Consider the following 20,846-nt stretch of genomic DNA (forward strand, 5'->3'; position numbering starts at 1 on the left):
AAAGTTGTACTAGGAGTGGATATCATAGAAAGCAATGATGCTAAACCACAGAATATATAATAGTACTGCTAAACGTAAACATAGTGAGTGTACGTGAGTGAGAGGCACACATAATAGTTTGTAAAATAACTTATGTAAGCACACGTGCACCTGTTCAAAGAGGATTGTTTAGAGACGCAGGGCACGACTATTACAGGGAATTACGTTTCAGGAGCCAATGGTTTCTTTCTTGCTCACACGTCTGTTTTATGAAGAGGACAAAACATATACCTTACAATATTATTTTTACACTAGAAGGTACTAGCGTCTAGCACTAGAATTTATTGTGAAGATGCTACTAAGTAGAGATCCAACAGTGAACGTATTAAGTACTATAAAGAGAGACACAATAGTTCGACGACTTTGATCTAATGGTAGGGAAATTGACGACACTGCGACGACCCTTCAACGTAGGCCTAGTAGGCCCAACGTCGCTTCTTCGTCACGCACTAACCGCTTGATTGCTCTGTCTAGACGGTTTCGTCGAACCTCTGTATGTAATATTATATTCTTACTCTGTGGTAGAACTCTGAATTTTAAATTGTTTGATATTGGAGTAACGGAAACCTGAAGTACCTAATTTAATTTAAAACTTAATTGTATTGCTTAATACTATGACAAAGAATAAAAAATACAGGATATGCTTTAAAAAAGGGCGACCTTATCACTACCAGTGATCTCTTCTAGGTAACCCATGCTTAAGAACTTATAGAACTGTAAAGACGGCGAATCGCTATGCAACTATAGGTATCTATACATAAACATACACTCTAAATAGGTAGGTACATTACATACATTTAAATAGTTTATAAACTTTCTTTCGATAGGTTTTGTTTATAGGCAAAGGAGCGTTGCATCAGCGGTCTTCAAACATTTTCTTTGATGTTATAAGAGTGCAGGTAGGTACCTATTCAAGGGAAGAAGTCCATATAAAATTCTGGGTCAGTATATTAATAAATGCTTGATTAAATATTTTGGTTAAAAAAATCGTGAGGAAAGTTCAAGCATTGAACCCCAGATCATATTATTTTCAGCATTTCAAATTTAAATTCAATAAATGCTGAAAAAATAAAAGCGCCAATGCAATACTATCGCATGTTTAATGTGTGGAATAACCATCCTAAATGAAATATAATTTTTTCTATGATATGGACTCTATCACTGGTTCAGAAAGCAGCTTCTAATGAGAAGAGCCGGCCAGAAACTCAGCAATTAACTTTTTGGAGAGCAAAATGTTTTCCAACGACTCTGATCCAAGTTAAGGAAATAAAGCCGAAACGTAATATATTTCTTAACACTAACTGCGACACGGTGGGTCTAATTACCTTTAAACAAGGAAGTGATAGAATGCACTCGCTACATAGTAGGCAGGTACATAGTTACTTACACAAGTAAACACCGTAGTAGAGTAATAAATCCGTGAGCTGGAGATAACAACAATGACATGACGTGTGAAGCCTGAAGAGCCCTTTTTATGACACTTGACGAGCTTAAGGAAATGGTGGTAGCAGATAAGGATATCAGGGTAATTAGTAAAAGAGAACAGATTGTTTTATATCTCTTAGGAGTAGCGAAGTCAAAGATGTGGCGCTATATCTAACAGGTAAGCAGTTTGTTTAAGAGGATTCATAAGCGATTAGTAATTTTTTTGCTCTTTTAGCCAACAAATAAACGCTCTTAAGAAGATGGCAACGTTAGTTCCGGTTTTTGCCACGCGCCAAGATAGCCTTGTCGCACTGTATTATCTCTTTGCTCTCGCTACTTCTATAAAAGCCGTGCTTCTGCCGTGTCAAGACTCAAGATCAATGACCGTAGAGATTTAATTTGAAAATAGAGTAACCATGAGACAATGAGGCAATTTTTAAACCTGTTACAAAGATTGATAGGGCTGTTGCGTGCTCCCATTAGTTATGTAGGTTTTATGGGAACGCGCACATTGGTCATAAGATAGTAACGAAGGTGGAGAGTAGAAAAAGTCAATTAAAAGAAACTCATCATATTTTTGTACTGATTAATCCATACTCCATGCTAATATTATAAATGCGAAAGTGTGTCTGTCTGTCTGTCTGCTAGCTTTTCTCGGCCCAACAGTTTAACCGATTTTTATAAAATTTGGTACCTACTTACATCCCGGGGAGGACCATAATTAAAGAGTTCCCACGGGTTTTTTATAAACCTAAATCCACGTGAACGAAGTCACGGGCATCATCTAGTATAAGAATATGATTAATATCACCACTTTAAAAAAATCACTTAAACTTATTAGAACTATCACAAAGCTGTTAAGCAACTCATTTCCAAGCTTTCTTATCATTTTAATAATCCTTTACATTGTAATAGGATTTTTCAATAAGTTTACGCTTTATGAAAACTTTGAACTTGTTGAGAGACATCTCCAATATGTCTTCTGGAAGCTTAAAATAAAAACGTATAGAATTACCAACAAATGAAAAACAAATACTTTTCTTTGAAGGCTTATTGTGAATTGTCCTGTAATCAATCAACGCGGGACGTAATCTTTGAGTTGTCCATGTCGTCGCATCCCCAGACACAAATGCCTTTTGCAGGATAACTCGTTTTTTTGTTACATTCCTCGCTCGTGCCAACAATTCACGCTTTTTCCTTATACGTAGGGCCGTAGGTACCTACTTCGTGGCACACTCCAGCGTTTCATGCATTATCATCAAAGCGTACAGAAAGCATTCATCCTTCAGCCTAACGTAGTATGCCTAACCTGGAATTTTTGCATTAGAGTACCACTAATGCGTTAAATCTTTTAAAACGAGCTTAGGGACTCAGTACCTATACTTGGTCTTAGCTATATAAAATAGCAGACTGAATCTTCAATATGCTATTAGAAATTAGAACTGAACAACCGTTTAACATTTAAAAAAAATATAGGTAAGCAACATTTATTCTTTAGCATTAAAAAATCTTAATAAAACAAAAACCTTGCAATAACTTTTAACTATTTTAGTAACAGCAGTTATAGGCATATTTAGGTAAGGAGTTTAATTTACTCCATAGTTGTCAAACGTATCTACTATCTACCAATGGTTCGGAATGCCTTAGTAGGTACTTACCTAATTATGTTCTGTAGTTTTTTCTAAACTAGGTAGGGTTTTCCGTTTTTATCAAGGTATTTTAATAGACATCGGCCGAGGCCCCCGTCTTCATCGAATCGTAAGTGGGAGAGTCAAGAACAGTTTTTTGTGTTACCTCTGTTACCCAGCGTAATTACGTGTATGTAAATTGGATCGGTTTATCAACCGGTCAACGACGCTGGAATCTCATCACGCGTGAGTACTAAATATTGCGTGTCGGAGCAACGTGATCATTTTTAGGGTTCCGTAGCCAAGGATGCCAACGGGATTATATTACTAAGCCTCCGCTGTCCGTCCGTCCATTCGTCTGTCTGTCAGTGGGCTTTATCTCCTGAACCGTAATAGGTAGAGTTGAAATTTTCACAGAATGGTTATTTCTATTGCCGCTACAACAACAAATAATAATAATTTAATAAAAGCTGCGTATCCAGCACTGGGAGGTACGTTTGTTTGTATCATGGTGACTTTGGGCGATAACAGGTAATAAAGGTGTAAAAAATGTTACGTCAAAGTTTAAAGTCTAATTATTTCATATCTTCTTCGGAATATTATTAGAAATCACGTCAAAACGGGTGTCTGGTAGGCGTTTGCCATGATACTTATTAAGTGTCTGGCAATGCACTTTCAGCTTTTATAAAGTAACGAAGGTCTGGCACGCGCTGTCTCTTAGTCCACAACTACCTACATAATATTACCTACACAACTAACTGAAGTTCAAAGAAATACGAGTAGGTAGTAATTATATTTTTCTTTCTTTAAAAAAATCTAAGATAATATTAACGAGGATAAGGAGTTATTCTATAATATCAATATCGTTTGACCGCAACTTTTTAACCAAAAATAAAAAAATATCAAAACCAGATCTTCTCATGACCCCACAAAGGAAACGATGCGTAAGATTCTTGTCTATATTACATCAACGCTAATAAAATAAGTTGTTAAGGATTTATTGTATAATGAAGAAATCCAACTCGATTTCGTCAAATACGATAAATACTTATCTGAATTCTGAAGGTTATATAAATCGTGTGAAAGTAAAAGTTATAAGGGAAATTAATAAAATAAAGGCTGAAATGAATTAATTGTAATGTAAACAGTTGTGATTCTCGATATGTAAGAGAACTGTTGTGTTGTTTATTGAGAAATAAATGTATTTAAAGCGAAATAGTATAATAATTAGGAACTTTATATAATGCTATAAGAATATTGCTAATAATTGGCAAGGTTCTAAGAATTTGGAAAATATAAAGCTGTGACTGTCAAACACAATAAAAGAACACAATAAAAGGTTAAATATCATCTGGAGTCACTGTCACTGCGACAAACTTTCTTGTGGTTTTTCATCAATAAAGCCCGGACTCCACCAGAGTGGAGATGTGCGGAGATGTCTGAAGCGGAGACGAGAAGAGATGTTTTTCAGCAAGGGTGTATCCACCGAAGCTGTGCGGAGATGCGTACTGGCTAGACTGGAGCGGAGATGAGTGCTGGCTAGAGCGAAACCGAGCTGCGTGCGGCGAGCGTTGGATGTAGAGTTGAAGCGACGCCGCTCACTGCACGCAGCTCACATCTCTTCTCGTCTTCTCTACGCGCCGTCGCCAGCTTGCGAGGGACAGCTCACATCTCCGCTTTGTACCGTCGCCGGTCGTCCAGCTCAGGCACAACTCACATCTCCGCATCGATCGTGCCATACAAATATGACACATCTCCGCTCAGTGGTATCCACTGAAGCAGAACGGAGACGAGATGCGGGAATAACGAAATTCTATTGGTTGTTTAAATCACATCTCCTCTGCTCTTGTCTCGTCTCCGCTGGTGAAGTCCGGGCCTAAAGCTTAGTAAAAGCCGCGAAAGAGATATATGACGTACCTATCTACTGATTGTGCTCGGACTGAATCTAGAAAGCTGAAGTAGGTAAGTACTAAGTACTTTAAATTCTGTGTGAGCAGTGGAAGCATTCTCAAATATCTAATCCTTCCGGGAACTATATTCAACGGGGAACTCACGGAGAGCGCATGGAATGGAACGACAGCGGCGTTGCACTTACTATGTATGTTCTGCAGACTCCATTTTTAAGGTCCCGTAACCAAAGGGTAAAACGGACCCCTAATAATGTCACACTAATAATAATGTCACTCTATCTAGCTCGTAGACAAAATGATTTACAAACCTGAAATTTTGGTATTTGGTAGAACGTTGATCCGAATTAGAAATTCAGTCAAATTGTTTTTCAGGGGGCTCCCATACATGAAAAAGGAACCAGAAAAAACCTTAAAAGATCAAGGCCCGACTCGCACTTGGCCGGTTTTTTATTGACACTTTATTGCACACAACACAAAGTAAACATTGAAAAAACACAATACAGGATCTTATTCTAATAGATGTAGCATGCAAAGGCGGCCTTATCGCTAAAGCGATCTCTTCCAGGCAGGCCGGTTTTTTATACAATTCCTTGATTTACAACTTCTAGGAGTCTTTAAATTAATTAGTTGCCGTAACGCGTTGTGTTTGACCAGAGCTTAAAGCAAACAGGTTCTCATATGTTGGTAGAGTCACGTCATCGTCCGACCCTCGACGTCCAAAGCCAGTATTATCTTCAACAACGACATTCTAAAGTAAACTGTATTCCTCAGAGAGTACTGTTGCTATTAAAGGAACAGAAAAACGAAGACGGTCCGGTGGTAATGAGTGCTCACCGTTATGTGGATATGTCACCGAACATATTGTAGGTAGGCACTATTTGACCTGACAGTTTTTACTGTTTTAATTTAAGTAAACCTTAGAAGTTAGAAGTTATTTATGCTAGACCGTTTCGTGTCCTGTCCGTGCCCACTCTGGGCGCATGCAAATTGACCAGTGCCCGGCTGCGGCACTGTAAAGGTGCTTACAGATTTGCTTGATATTTGGCAATCGTTATTGTCAGTCGATATGCTGCGTTTTGGGAATTTAAAATCTATCCGCTTCATATAGATTTGCTAGATTTTATCGATTGGTGTAGGTAGATACTTTACTACCGTAAGTACTAGTAACTTCGCGTACACATTTACTGGATTTCGTTTGATCGCAAGACGTGTCGATGGTCAAAAATCGAGCAGTAGACACCAGCTCGCGGGGACTGCTGGCATTGTATAGTCCCCTTTACATCACGTTAAGCTGAAGGTTCTTTACACATAAAAGGACCGCTGGGCAACTAGAAAGGGCTTTGTTTGTGGATGGCCATTATTATTATGGTTATCCTGCTGCACAGACCACCACCTATAGACGCCTAATAGCCGAACACCCCGCTCGCCAAGCTTAGGCACTTGCTTAGCATAAAAGTCGGCCCACGCCCGTTTGGTACCCTTATTCGGCACATTGTTTTGATTACGTGACTTTTAAGTCCACCAATCACAACAAAGCATTCTCCCCTGTCCCCCGCCAACATTTTACGATTTTGTTTCACGCAAAACCTTGAATATGCGTACTCTAGGAGTTGAATTCTCTGTGTCCTGCTGAAATGAAAACTTAACTGAAGTCCCAACACCCGCCGTCGCCTTACATAATTTACCACCATAAAGATAAATGGCCTTACTGCACAGATACAACATCAGCGGTTTTACGTATCCTAATGAACTGTAAAGTATAAGTCCTGGAAAGTGCTAATACGCGTGGCCGCCATTTTAGTGACGTCAGCACTAGACAAAAGTTTCGAGCTGATAGTATATTTTCATTTTCATCATATCATTTCGATAGTAATGAGACATGGTTCCAGCGTAATAGCAATTTGCGGGACTTTACGTTATCGCTTACCTGGACCGCACTATTAAGAAAGCAGTTGTTCTGACCCGGGGCATTCCAAAGGCCCTTGGTAGTGTGGAAAATTCCCGAATCCCGTGAGCTTTCCCTGGAGTGCTGGGGCCGCAGTTCACTGCCGTGCAGGTAGACTTCATGCGCGGGAGTCGCCATGGCGGTCGCCATTACACGTCACAAGCTCGCCATTTCGATAAAATATGCGCGACGCCACTTGGAGAGCAACGTCTTGAAAGCATTTCTGAAACAACAAAATATCTTGTTAAGAACCAAGGTAAATTAAATACAAAATATGGGTATGGTATAGGTCTGTGTCAAATCATCTTTTTGTCTGGTTCTGGGAGAGTAAGTAATTGGATAGTTAACTAACTTTTGGGAGTTATAATTCGTTTTCGGAGTTTTCATAAGTATGTTGTGTGTTTTATGCAATGAAATATCTCTTGCTTTATCGGTGAAATCATAGTAGCAACCGGCATATTAAAAAATAGTGTTTGAAGTCTGCCAATCTGCACTTGGCCAGCGTGGTGGACTATGGTCAACCTTTCTGGAGAGGAGACCCGTGCTCAGTAGTGAGCTGGCTATACGAAGGTCATATGATCATGATCATATTATGGCCTGTAGGTAGGTAGATATCATGAATGAGATAAATATAATATGTTTATAGATTCACAAGAACTAGAATAATAATTGTATCATTTTGTCATTAGGTATAAATGTAGGTAGTAGGACGCACCCATACTACGCGACAGGTCGAGATGGCAATCGGGTAGGGAACGCCCCGCACACCCGCACAGCCCCCGCGGTAACCCGGTGCGGGCGAGCGCGGGTGACGTGCGGGTTTGCGGGGCGTCTCCACGCCTCATACCGCGATTGCTATCTCAAGCTGTCACGAACTATCAAACATTCGAAGTATCGCAACGACGATGATTACGGCGGAATGCACACGGAAGCCGAAGGTGGGTAGGTATAACTATAAAGACAAGCACTCATTACTCGCAAGTCCCTTGGTCGCCACATAATAACCACCACTGGGTCTAGCCGCATTCCACGCGTGGCTTCTGTTCAATCACTCTATAATGTATGACCAACCTTTATGACACTGATGTTTACAATCTACACTTCTATGACTATACCGACTAATGTCACATGAGTATACTCGTGTGCTAATATCATAGAGTAAGTTTTCGAGTTAATAATATGTAGGGGGTGATTTCCAGATCTAATGCTGAAGCTGAAAATTCCTGCACTGATAGGTACATTATCTGCGAATGCTATAGATAATGTACGTCACATATAAGGTAGAATAGGTTTCTATAAATTCGAAAGTTTAAAAAATAATTGTTACCTATTCATAGCGTTAAAGCCTAAAACACTGAAGATCTTGATGACATTACACACCGCACAAACCGCCTCCAGAATGTAAGCTTCTCTATGCAAAGAGCATTAAGTACTAGAATACATACCTTATACACTTACATAAGTAAGCGTAGAGTGCATAGGTGATAGAGAAGCTTACATTCTGGAAGGCATATTTTAGTCTCGCCAAAACGGAAAATAACACTGAGGCGGGAGTAGTCGCGGGTAAAAGCTGGTGGCAAGTTTATGTCCGACCATCACCATAATATTATGCTTTACTTACATCAATTCTGCCTTTAAGTACATGAACCTATACTTAGCAGTCGGTGAACAGTTATTGCAAGTTGTAAACTCAAGATGCCATCTATTAAAGTATTAGCATAGATTAGCTTCCGTATTGGAATGATTTGTTCACTTCACATTGACATCGACAAAACATCTCTAAAACAATTATTATTGGTACTTATAAGAGTTTCATACCCGAAGGGTGCCAAGGCAACAGGACCCTATTACTGCCTCCGTGTCCGTCCGTCTGTCTGTCAGTGGGTTGTATCTCGTGAACCATAATAAGTAGAGAGTTGAAACTTTCACAGAATATAATAGATATAATAGGTACGTAGACTTAGACCTGCAAAATAATTTATCATTTCACATACATTCCAAGATACAGAACCCTCTGTGTGCGTGCCCGACTTCCACTTGGTCGGATTTTTTCTGTAAACGGTGATATTTTGTATTCGATGTGTAATGTAATGTAACATTTGTTTAAGAAGTGTTTCTAAATAAACGGCAAACACACGATCTATTCTCGGTCAGAGCGTGGCATCACTTCCGATCTATCGAAATCGATAATTTAACAAAAATCGAGGTTAATTCCTCGATATCACTTGCGCAAACCATCCCGTTTCTGGTTTAACATCTATTTACAAATGCATAACACGGAAGCTTTTGTTTATGTGCGTGTCAACAATTTCTTCGTGTGCAACGATTTAAATCTGAGCGTAGTTGGTCTTGGTAGTACGCGACAGGTTGAAATGGCAATCGGGAAGGGAACGCCTCGCACACCCGCACTGCCCCGCGCTAGCGGGCTAGCATCGGGATGCGGGCGAGCGCGGGTGACGTGACGTGATGGTGATGTGACGGGTGACCCAATTGCTATCTCAACCTGTCGCGGACTATAGGTACATTGCCTAGCGTTTGCTTTTCAAAAATAATATTAAAGAAACAACAAAATAAATTTTCTACGATAAAATTCTCAAAGAGTTGACAAAGAGCATTGAATATAATATGTATCTACATAAATACAGCACATAGCATCCGAATAAGAAGCTTGAGCTTCTTTACGAACCACTATGAATTGTTCAAGTGCTTCGATTTCGCATCAGAGCGTCTCCCTGCATTGACCTTTCTAAGCTGCTAAAAATCAAACGCTCAGCCACTAGTTAGGAAAGAGCGATAGTTCAGTCGATAGTAGCCAATGGACGCCCAGCCTAAACACATACAATTTCAACGTTCCCATAAATCTATTAAAAGACTAGTTTTGATAAACTGTCTGGAGCATAGGTAAGTATTATTGAGTCCGCCAGACACTATCATGTGCTGACTACTTGTTATGGTACGATTACACCTAACGAGTACAGTGGCGAGTCAGTGTCATCGGCCGAGTACTCGGTTGGTATAAACACTTTAACGAGTGCAATTTCGCCACAAGTTCTCAGCCACAGCACTGTCTCGGCCGAGTGACATTTTACTGTCTCGCTTCACTACTCGGTAGGTGTAATCGTACCATTAGTTGTTACAATGTTTAGGCATTTCACAATCTTCGCCTAGGTTTTAATTATTCGAGATTGAAGTTCCCAAGTCCCATCAACTTCAGACCGGGGGTGCCCAACATAATCTCAAATGATATTCAGGCCTGTGTCCGTTTATTATCTACTTGAGTGCGTTACAAAACACAGATGCTTCGATATTTATTACCTTTATTATAAAGTCATCAATATGAACTCATCTTGTGGGTTAATGAATCTGTCAGCTAGAGTATCTAGATCTTTACATGCCACGTTTAATATTAACTGATAATTAAAACCAATATTATAAGCTTTTTTAAGCTTTATGGATTTTGTGCAAAAATCTACACTTGCATTAGATTTACACAGAAATAAACTTGTTAAATAAATAGTCTCACCATTAAACATTGAAATTTATTTATTAGAATAGGTAGGAGGGTAAATCTCTAGTTTCTGATGATGATGTTTTCTCGTGCTAAATATGATATTATGTAAAAGATTAAATACTCGTAGTACCTCCATTATCAAGATACGTTAATTAAAATAAGTATACATTACTTTATCATTCTTTTCGGTGTACCCAAAAGAGCAAAAACAACTCTGAACTCTGACCTGCACAGTATGTGAAGAATTTAATTGTGTCGCAAAAAAGGAGACCAACTCAAGCGGTTCCACATTTCTTTCGACCCAAACCAAAAGTGTTACTTTATATCGAAGTAAAAGGGCCGTCTCAATCTCAAGTGTTCCATTAGGAATAAATAATTTTAAGCGATAGCTTTAAAAGCTTTCTTGTAACGGTTCAAGTGGAGACCCAGCCAAAGTTCAAGGCGATAATATTGTTTGGGATTGAAGCCAAAGTCATAAAAATATTATGTTATTGGTTTTTCACTGTTTTTTACTACAGTTAAGATGAAAGTTCAACTTTTTCGAACACACACTTTTACCTAAATAACAGCAGAGCATTGGGTGTTTGCTTAATGCTTACCCAGATCACCATCCCTTCTTCATTATTTGCTAATTTAAAAGGTGTAAAAGATACCACGTAATCTGAGGGTAGGTTGAGGTACTATACCCTATCACCAATATGCCATTTGTTGTTTGCTTACCCAGTTAGGCTAACATGCGCACCACGAGAAAATTTTGTCTACGCATTTACTCGTCTTATTTGTATGAAGAAACACGAGATAATGAACAAAATTTTCTCGCGGGGCGCATGTTAGGCCCTCAGACCACCCAACGTCCTGCGTAAAGACTGATAACAGAGTTAAGTGTAGTCCCTGCAAACATGTATTGATTGACCTGATTTTCATTTATTTTTATGCATAATAGTTTTTGATTTATCGTGCAAAATGACAAAAAAATACGACTAGCTACGGAACCCTCAGTGCACGAGCCTGACTCGCACTTGGCCCGTTTTGATAACTACGTCTCTACTGCTTTGTCATACCGCCTACAGGCTATAGCAAATAAAAAGCAAATAAAATACGAAACCTGTATGCTACTTGTTTCGCAATTCGTATCTAACTGGCAGTAGGTAGGTACACATTCCTATTTTTATTGCAGATTTTCAATGTGTAGGTGGTATAAAAACACCTACTTATAATCTCAGAATACAGGACTTTGTTGTATTCTGAGCTTATAATTTTATTTCTTATAATCAAGGGTCCCTCTACACTTTCTCGGATCTCGTAGAAAACATTTTGGAGCTCACCACTAATTTATTGGACTCACTAGTTGGTAAATAATAGGTTTCAAAGATTAGGTTTAATAAGCTATAGAAGTAAACTATACTGCATCATGTTGAGCTGACTTCAAAGTCAAATAATTGTTATTATAAAATATGAATGCTAAATCGGCTAAATCATGTTTTCATTTCTCTATGACTGTGCAATTGCTTTCAACATTACAACAAAGCAACTCTTGAGATCTATAGGTACTTATTATACGTGTATAAGTAAATATACTAAAGCCAAACAAAGCGAGGATTTCTTGCATCGCACGTGTGCTTAACACAAGCAAAACTACGCACACAGCAAAGGTAAAAGCATAAAAGCTTTGAAATACGTGACACAAAAGGAGCAAAACCGGAGGCTGCGCGTGCGCCGACCCGTAGACGGCACGAGTCAAATCGACGCACCTTAAATTATAGAAATTAGTTATTCCGACTTCTCGTTCTCATTTTATTGATACTGGCTTACTGACTTTACATATTTTATTTCCTTCTAGCTTTAGTTTAGAAGTTGGCGAATATTATAGTATAATTATATATCTACCTAGATAAATACCTTAATACAGTACCTACGCGGCAGAAAGTAATGTACCTACATCGGCCTTTAGAATGACATTTCGGCTTTGTAGAGCGTTGTCTCTGTCACTCATACCTATGTGACGTTTTGTCGGTCTCAACGACAGAGACAATGCTCTACAAATCGGCCTCTCCTTCTAAAGGTCGATGTGCATTACTTTCTGCCACGTATTGTACATATAATTTTTTATTTGTTAATTTATTAATCAGTTGAAATCGTAGGTACATATGCACGCTATTTAGGTAGAATAGGCTACTTGACAATTTTTTTAAGTTGGTCTTAAATACTTATTTGTCCTATTATATCAAAAAAATTAACACTATATTTTATTGCGCCCTAAAAACCGTAAAACTTTAATTTAAAAAAATATTTTTCTTAGACAGGTGAAAACACTGTCGGCCATGTTTGGCCGATAGATTATCTGTGCTCTGACGTCATGCATTTGTAAACAACAGTATAACCACTGTGGTTATACTGTTGTTTACAAATGCATGACGTCAGAGCACACATAATCTATCGGCCAAACATGGCCGACAGTGTTTTCACCTGTCTAAGAAAAATATTTTTTTAAATTAAAGTTTTACGGTTTTTAGGGCGCAAAAAAATATAGTGTTAATTTTTTTGATATAATAGGACAAATATTAACCATTTAAGACCAACTTAAAAAAATTGTCAAGTAGCCTATTGTGTTTAATTATACTTAGACAGATTTTACAAATTCAAGTTTTACCTATCATGCATAAGCTGTAAAAGGCTTATAAAGCAGGCGAGGATGTAGCAAAAAGTAACTTCGTCTTCTATTGTATCGTAAGTTTTACATATAGAACACCGAAGTCGCTTTACCGAAAGGTAGATATTTAAGCGACAACACAACTAAGTTATCTTGCCTACCAGATTTTCTATAAGTAAGACGAGCCTTTATAAGTATAATGGCGTCGAACTTATAAGTAGGTAATCTTATTTTTAGGGTTCCGTGCCTCAAAAGGAAAAACGGAACCCTTATAGGATCACTTTGTTGTCTTTCTGTCTGTCTGTCTGTCAAGAAACCTACAGGGTACTTCCCGTTGACCTAGAATCATGAAATTTGGCAGGTAGGTAGGTCATATAGCTGACATTTGGGGAAAAATCTAAAACCGTGAATTTAGGGTTAGATCACACAAAAAAAATTAAATTGTGGTCATGAACTAATAATTAGTATTTTCAACTTTCGAAGTGAGTGACTATATCAAGTGGGGTATCATATGAAAGGTCTTTACCTGTACATTCTAAAACAGATTTTTATTTATTTTTATGCATCATAGTTTTTGAATTATCGTGCAAAATGTCGAAAAAATACGACTGTAGTACGGAACCCTCATTGCGCGAGCCTGACTCGCACTTGGCCGGTTTTATTTTTAATAAATTCTTTTCGAGATTACGTCATACTGGTCATTAGCTAGTGTGTAAAGTTATAAGACCACCAAAGCTCCGTAACGGTCGTATTTATTACTGAAGAGAATAAGGAACTTTCTTTTATTTAAACCATGACGAAGTAAGCGTAACTGATCGAAACGGACGTGAAATAGACGATTGTATAGGACACTGTACCTACCTATCAACTAAAGTTGGTATACACTATATACCTAACAACTTAGATACTTACCTATGTTTCTATTGTACCTATACGATCATTACTCAGACTGAATGCCAGTTTTTTAAGACTACTGTGTGATATGGATTTATAGTTTTATATGTTTTCACATTTTGTCACAACAAAATGTGAAATCTCACACATTATCGACCTTATAGGTACTTAATTCATTGCCTATGTTTATTTTAAAAAGCTTGGTTTTGAATTTCTCGAGTTTCTTAACTCTACGAAATTGGTCCTTCGAACCGGATAGTTGCGCGAGGATGAAATCCTTATGCATTTGGCGACAAGCAAATCGTACCAATATTAAGTATCTGTCAATATTATTAGTTCGAGGTACTTACGCTCCTCAAGTTACGAAGTTACCATAGTGTCTAGGCAATTGAATGGATCGCATCAATCAACGTCACTAATTCACTATACTCCATAGCGACATTTCTCATTGTCCAAAGGTTGACCAACAATATTGTGAAAGAAGACGTATGATCTGCAGACTGCAATAGAAATATGCATGAGAGACAGCTTTTTCAAAGACACAACTGGACAATCACTCAGGAACAAATAAGTACCTAAGCACTTAATTATCTGCCTATATGTAATTATGAATCTGGACGACTAGAGGTAGGTAAGGTACCTATCAATTTGAATTTTCCTCCTATTTTTTTTTAATAAGTTAAAGCTTGACTAGCAATTGTGCATCGTATAATGACTATAATTGCAATTAAACTCATACGATGCATAATTGCATAATTAGGTACGCTAAGAAAAACAATGAGAGCGATAAAGTATAGCTAGCTATTCTCTTTGTCCCATGTCATGCCTATCACGATGAAAGCGATCACGATTGACGGCGCACGATTCACTTATTGTACCTAAAGTACGCGACAGGTTGAGATGGCAATCGGGGTATGAGTCTGGGAAACACACCGCACACCCACATTTCAGCCGCGTTCGCCCGCACCGGATTTGCGCGGGGGCTGTGCGGGTGTGCGGGAAATTCCCTCCCCAATTACCATGTCGACCTGTCGCGACTATACCTATCTAAGTATAATAAAACTATTTATACAAGGCAACAATTAATGGCTTCTCGCAGAAAAGTGTACAAGCGTCACGTTTGGACCTAGGTACAATATTGATAAGATAATATACATAATATAGAAGTTGAAACCTTAATTCCAGGCCTTTGGTTTAGATTGAAAAATAATGCTACTTTCAAGTTCAGTAGGTACCTACTTACAGCAGATAGGCATACTTCATAATATATGTTCCTACTTATAATTACTAAGTTACGCTTTAAAGCCTGCTCTTTAGTTAATTCACAAATAGGCAGTTACTTATAAAATAATAATAGGCAGCTAGCGTATGAAAATGACACAGTAGTTTATCCACAGACAGTGTCTACATCTGGATACAAAGTAGGTACTTGTACAGGTATAAAAAGCACAAAAAGTTCAGTCTCACCTGGCTAAGGCACGTGCCACATTCACCTGTTCGTAGAAGTTTGAATAAATAGGCAATGTAGATAAGTAAGTACATAAGTAAGCAGATGCCCGCAAGTCAGCAAGAAAGCTCTGCCAGACGTGAAAGAAAGCGTAGCGAGGTATCTTTGTGAAATGCACCAAATAGGTACTTCATTTTCATAGCTTAACTGATAGCTCATTGCATTTTTCCCTGTGTGCTAAGCTATTAAAAACCAGCCAAGTGCGAGTCAGGCTCGCGCAATGAGGGTTCCGTACTACAGTCGTATTTTTTCGACATTTTGCACGATAATTCAAAAACTATGATGCATAAAAATAAATAAAAATCTGTTTTAGAATGTACAGGTAAAGACCTTTCATATGATACCCCACTTAATATAGTCACTCACTTCGAAAGTTGAAAATACTAATTATTAGTTCATGACCACAAGTTAATTTTTTTTGTGATCTAACCCTAAATTCACGGTTTTCAGATTTTTCCCCAAGTGCCAGCTATAAGATCTTCCTACCTGCCAAATTTCATGATTCTAGGTCAACGGGAAGTACCCTGTAGGTTTCTTGACAGACAGACGGACAGACAGACAGACAGACAGACAGACAACAAAGTGATCCTATAAGGGTTCCGTTTTTCCTTTTGAGGTACGGAACCCTAAAAAGTAATGTAGACACGATATACTACCTAATGAGAGCCATGCCTGTACGTTCACACTCGGATCCTAGGTCTCGGCCAATGTCAAGCGCTTGCCGACATCGTGCGACAGGTGGGTTCCCAATGAGTCACACTCAATTGTGTCACAGTGACAGTGTGACTCGTTGGGAACTCATGTGGTGGACACGCATGACGCAGGCCGCATATTATCAGAAATTGTCTGTCAGAAACATCGATCTGTCTACGATCAGAAAACATTCTGTCCCACTCATTCTGTGAATATCAAAAGCGTACGTCCGATCTGGCAACATTACGAGTTTGCCGGGTCTGGAAAGTTGTACAAAATGTATGAGAATGCCTTCCAGCGCAGCGCGTCAGAATTTGTCCTAACAAACAATTTCTGATAAGATGCAGCCGGCCTAAAACTGGGTACCTTCGCTATGCACCGAACAAAAAACAAGTTTTATTGATATTGTTTTCATTAAATCGATTTATAATAATAACTAGCTTATGCTCGCGACTTCGTCCGCGTGGACTACAAAATTTTAAAACCCTATTTCACCCCTTAAATCCTTTCTTAGCGGATGCCTACGTCATAATAGCTACCTGCATGCCAAATTTCAGCCCGATCCGTCCAGTAGTTTGAGCTGTGCGTTGATAGATCAGTCAGTCAGTCAGTCAGTCATTCAGTCAGTCAGTCAGTCAGTCACCTTTTCCTTTTATATATATAGAAGATAAGGAGATGATATTAATCACTTTCTCGAACTCAGTTTTGAAATATTTTATTGCTAAATATAGCTATAAAATGGAGCCAATTCTCTTGTACACAATTTCTAAACATAAACTAAATTAACAGGTTTAAATCTAGTGCTATCCTTTTCTGCAAGCAACATTAGGAAAGGGATAGCAATAGATTTAGACGTATTAGTTTAGAGATTGTGTACAATGGAATTAGCTACATTGCTATATTATAGACCAAGTCTAAGTTTAGGTACGTAAATAATATGGCGATGGGTTGATCATGATGATGATGATCATAAAATATTTTAACCGACTTCCAAACAGGAGGTGGTTCTCAATTCAGCCCGTTTTTTGTTTTTTTAATGTATGTTCACCGATTTTTTATTAAGTAGGAAAAATTGTATTTATCATCATATTTAACACAAAAACGATACACGTTATGTAAACAATATCAAAAGTCGCAAAGTGCAATTTAAAAGCAGCCGTTGCAAAATTTCGAATTCTTGATTCGCAAAACATAACAGAATTATTAACATTTTATGCAAACGATCTTATTTATTAATCGACTAATGGAGTTACGTAAATATGTATACGTACTTAGGGTTCCGCACTGAAAGAGCCAAACGGTGCCTTATTAATACCACTTGGCTGTCTGTGTGTCCGTCCGTCTATACGTCCGTATGCCACAAATCTCTAGCTTGTCTGATGTAATGAGTTACAGTTGGATATTTGGTGTAGATTGTGGATCAAAAACCAAGTATTAAATTAGAAATTAATTTGAATAAAGGATTTTCCAAATGGGGCTTCATACACGAAAAGTAGTTTTTTTTTTTACCCTGGCAAAGGCATGTGGGGTGTAATTGTATAGAACTCATTGAGAATAGTTCAAATTTTATTATTTTTGCCTTCAAAAATAAAGAAATGGGGGCTGTCAAATTTGCCAGTTTTACTTAGATAATTTTTCCTACAGGCTTAAAGTAAAGGTTTTTAAAAATTAAAATTATTCATCCAAGGGCTTAAGCCTAAATTATCTAAGTAAAACTGTCCTGTCAAAAACTGAACTAGTTATGAATTTGGAGATTCTACCATATTACAATGTATTTAAACAAATACTGAAGACACCGACTAATAATGTAGTTAGTGAGCTGTAAACAAACGAACATATTGTTAAGGTTTTTCTTTTTTCTTTAACAAGTTAATAGATCATAATTATCATGTACGGAACCGTAATAGAGGCCCGACTCGCACCGTTTATTCAATACTTACCTTTTCACAGAATTAGTTCTTTTTAATTCGAGATGGGCGGCGAAGGCTCTTCTTATTTCATCAAAAAAAAATCAACGCAAATTAATTAGTAGGTACCTACTAAATTGAATTATTAAATTAGTTGTAGTAGTAGTAGTTAATATTTTAAGTATGTAATAACTTAGTAACTTACCCGATTGTTATCCTTGAGCCACGTAGTACATTATTCTCGTAAACAAAAGATAAAAAGGTCCATGTTCCCAAAAGTTCACACCTCTAGTCTCTACCTCGCTTCACACCTATTGTTTAGATGCGTTACACTTTTAAATCACCAACCTTTAGCACATTAAAAGTTTATGAACAACAAAAATACTTAACTATTATCTTCAAAATAAATTTTAGATTGCTCAAAAAATATTAACACAATAATTCATTAGGTACTACTTACTTATTTAATTAAAATTTTATATCTGTTTAAAACACTTTGAACAATTTACATTTCATTACTTTTGCCTTTTGAAAAAGTTTTCCCGCCGTTTGTATTCTTACGATCGCACTAGGCAAAGCGTATAATATTATGTACGTCCAGTCACTAGCGAAGCCGGTTTCACGCTGTTGATGTTTTATTTTGAACACGACGACGCGCACCGCACCAAGCCACCATGCGAGGCTTTGGATATTAATTGAACTTTGAAAGCGTTAAAAAGTTAAAAAAGTAAAACGAAAGGCACCCGGTAAATTACACTTACTTTTGTTATGTTCATACGCCTCATGAAAACCATGAAAAATAATAATACACCATGTATCTCTCTACCAATATTATAAATAGGAAAGTGTTTGTTGGTTTGTCCTTCAATCACGCCTTTACGACGACGAGATTTATTTGCATGGATACATAATACATTGGAGACAGAGTGAGAGTACAGACACAGGCTACTCTTTAGGGTTCCGTACCTTAAAAGGAAAAAAGGGACCCTTATAGGATCACTTTGTTGTTTGTCTGTCTGTCTGTCGTGTCTAACAAGAAACCTATAGGCTGACTCCCGTTGACCTAGAGTCATGAAATTTGGCAGGTAGGTAGGTCTTATAGCACAAGTAAAAGAAAAAAAAACCGGCCAAGTGCGAGTCAGACTTGCGCAATGAGGGTTCCGTACTACAGTCGTATTTTTTCGACATTTTGCACGATAATTCAAAAACTATGATGCATAAAAATAAATAAAAATCTGTTTTAGAATGTACAGGTGAAGATCTTTCATGTGATACCTCACTTGGTATAGTCACTCACTTCGAAAGTTGAAAATACTAATTATTAGTTCATGACCACAATTTAATTTTTTTTGCGTGATCTAACCCTAAATTTACGGTTTTCAGATTTTCCCCAAATGTCAGCTATAAGATCTACCTACCTGCCAAATTTCATGATTCTAGGTCAACGGGTAGTACCCTGTAGGTTTCTTGACAGACAGACAGACAACAAAGTGATCCTATAAGGGTTCCGTTTTTCCTTTTGAGGTACGGAACCCTAAAAACCGAAAACCGTTTGAAATTTGTGGTTACATCACAAAAAAATATTATAATGTGTTCACGAAAAAAATAATTTACTTAATCACATATAGATGATAGCACAGACAGTCATTAACTTGCAGTGTTCTACATAAAAGTGTTAGGTATGTATACCTTGTACGATGGTACGGAACTCTTTGCTTGCGAGTCCGACTCGCATTTGATCGCTTTTTTATAAATTTTAATACCGGGGAATTTTACCATAGGATTTTTAAAAACCTAGATCCTCGCGAGCAATATCGTAATATAAAAACACTTTTTTTTTTTTTAATGGCGCGCGGCTGCACCAAACGGGCGCAATTTACTTCGCCAATGGGGCCGATTCTCTAGTACATAATCTCTAAACTAAACTAAATTAACAGGTCTAAATCTAGTGCTTTCCTTTTCCGCAAGCAACATTATGAAAGGGATAGCAATACATTTAGACGTGATATTTTAGTTTAGTTTAGAGATTGTGTACAAAGGAATTAGCCACAATGTCGTGTGGAATTGAAGAGACACGATACGAATGGTTGGTGATAGCTGGGAAGAAGACTATCTATTAATTTGGATAATTTATAAGTAGCGGGTTTTTTCAAAGAATAATATATTATTGTATAGGGTTAGTTACACCAACACTTTAAAAGTTCAATTTATGACATTACTTTCTAGTTTTCTATGATTAAAAATATGAGGACGCAACTAATTCCAATAAAATGACTGATAGGATATTATGACATCTAGAAAATTATGAAAGTCCTACAAAAAATGCATTACTATACCTATTGCTATTGATTACATAAAACAATAATAATTCTTGCTTATAACATTTTTATACCTACATAGTAGGTAATGTGATAGTGTTGAGGTGATCACACATTACGTAATAGAAGAAACATTTTACGGTTTTTCTACATTTACGTCATTCTTAGACGTTCCCGATGCGACCGACTCGTTCAGCCATCGTGATTCGCAATTTCCTGGCAGAAAAATGCCTTGCGGATCTTGCGGGTAGTCTCGTGGTATGCGAACAGCTTTAAAATAAGGTTTAAAATACAAAACTAAAACAACCATGAAAATTCCGTAAAATTGAATCTTATATTAAACCTTCGATTAAAAAGTTACTCTACTACTACTATTAACTAAGATACTAATAATAATAATAAAATATCAGCTCAGCTTT

At 37.6% G+C, this 20,846-nt stretch overlaps 1 protein-coding gene across 3 annotated transcripts in view; it reads right to left on the minus strand.

The window, feature by feature from the left end:
* Window positions 1-19,993, minus strand: part of ec (echinus) — an 88,468-nt gene extending 68,475 nt beyond the window's left edge. Inside the window, exons 1-3 of one of the 3 annotated variants that reach the window (XM_069502256.1) lie at window positions 18,570-19,993; window positions 18,315-18,457; window positions 6,930-7,170 (exon numbers count right to left, since the gene is read on the minus strand). In XM_069502256.1, the coding sequence (XP_069358357.1) occupies window positions 6,930-7,097 (168 nt within the window). In that variant the 5' untranslated portion in view covers window positions 7,098-7,170; window positions 18,315-18,457; window positions 18,570-19,993. Of the gene's footprint in view, window positions 1-6,929; window positions 7,171-14,352 lie in introns of all 3 variants that reach the window. The other 2 variants (XM_034973734.2, XM_069502255.1) reach the window with 2 other exon arrangements.
* Between the last annotated feature and the right edge of the window lie 853 nt (window positions 19,994-20,846).

Source organism: Maniola hyperantus, chromosome 12, assembly GCF_902806685.2.
Source record: "Maniola hyperantus chromosome 12, iAphHyp1.2, whole genome shotgun sequence".
NCBI classification, from domain to species: Eukaryota; Metazoa; Arthropoda; class Insecta; order Lepidoptera; family Nymphalidae; genus Maniola; species Maniola hyperantus.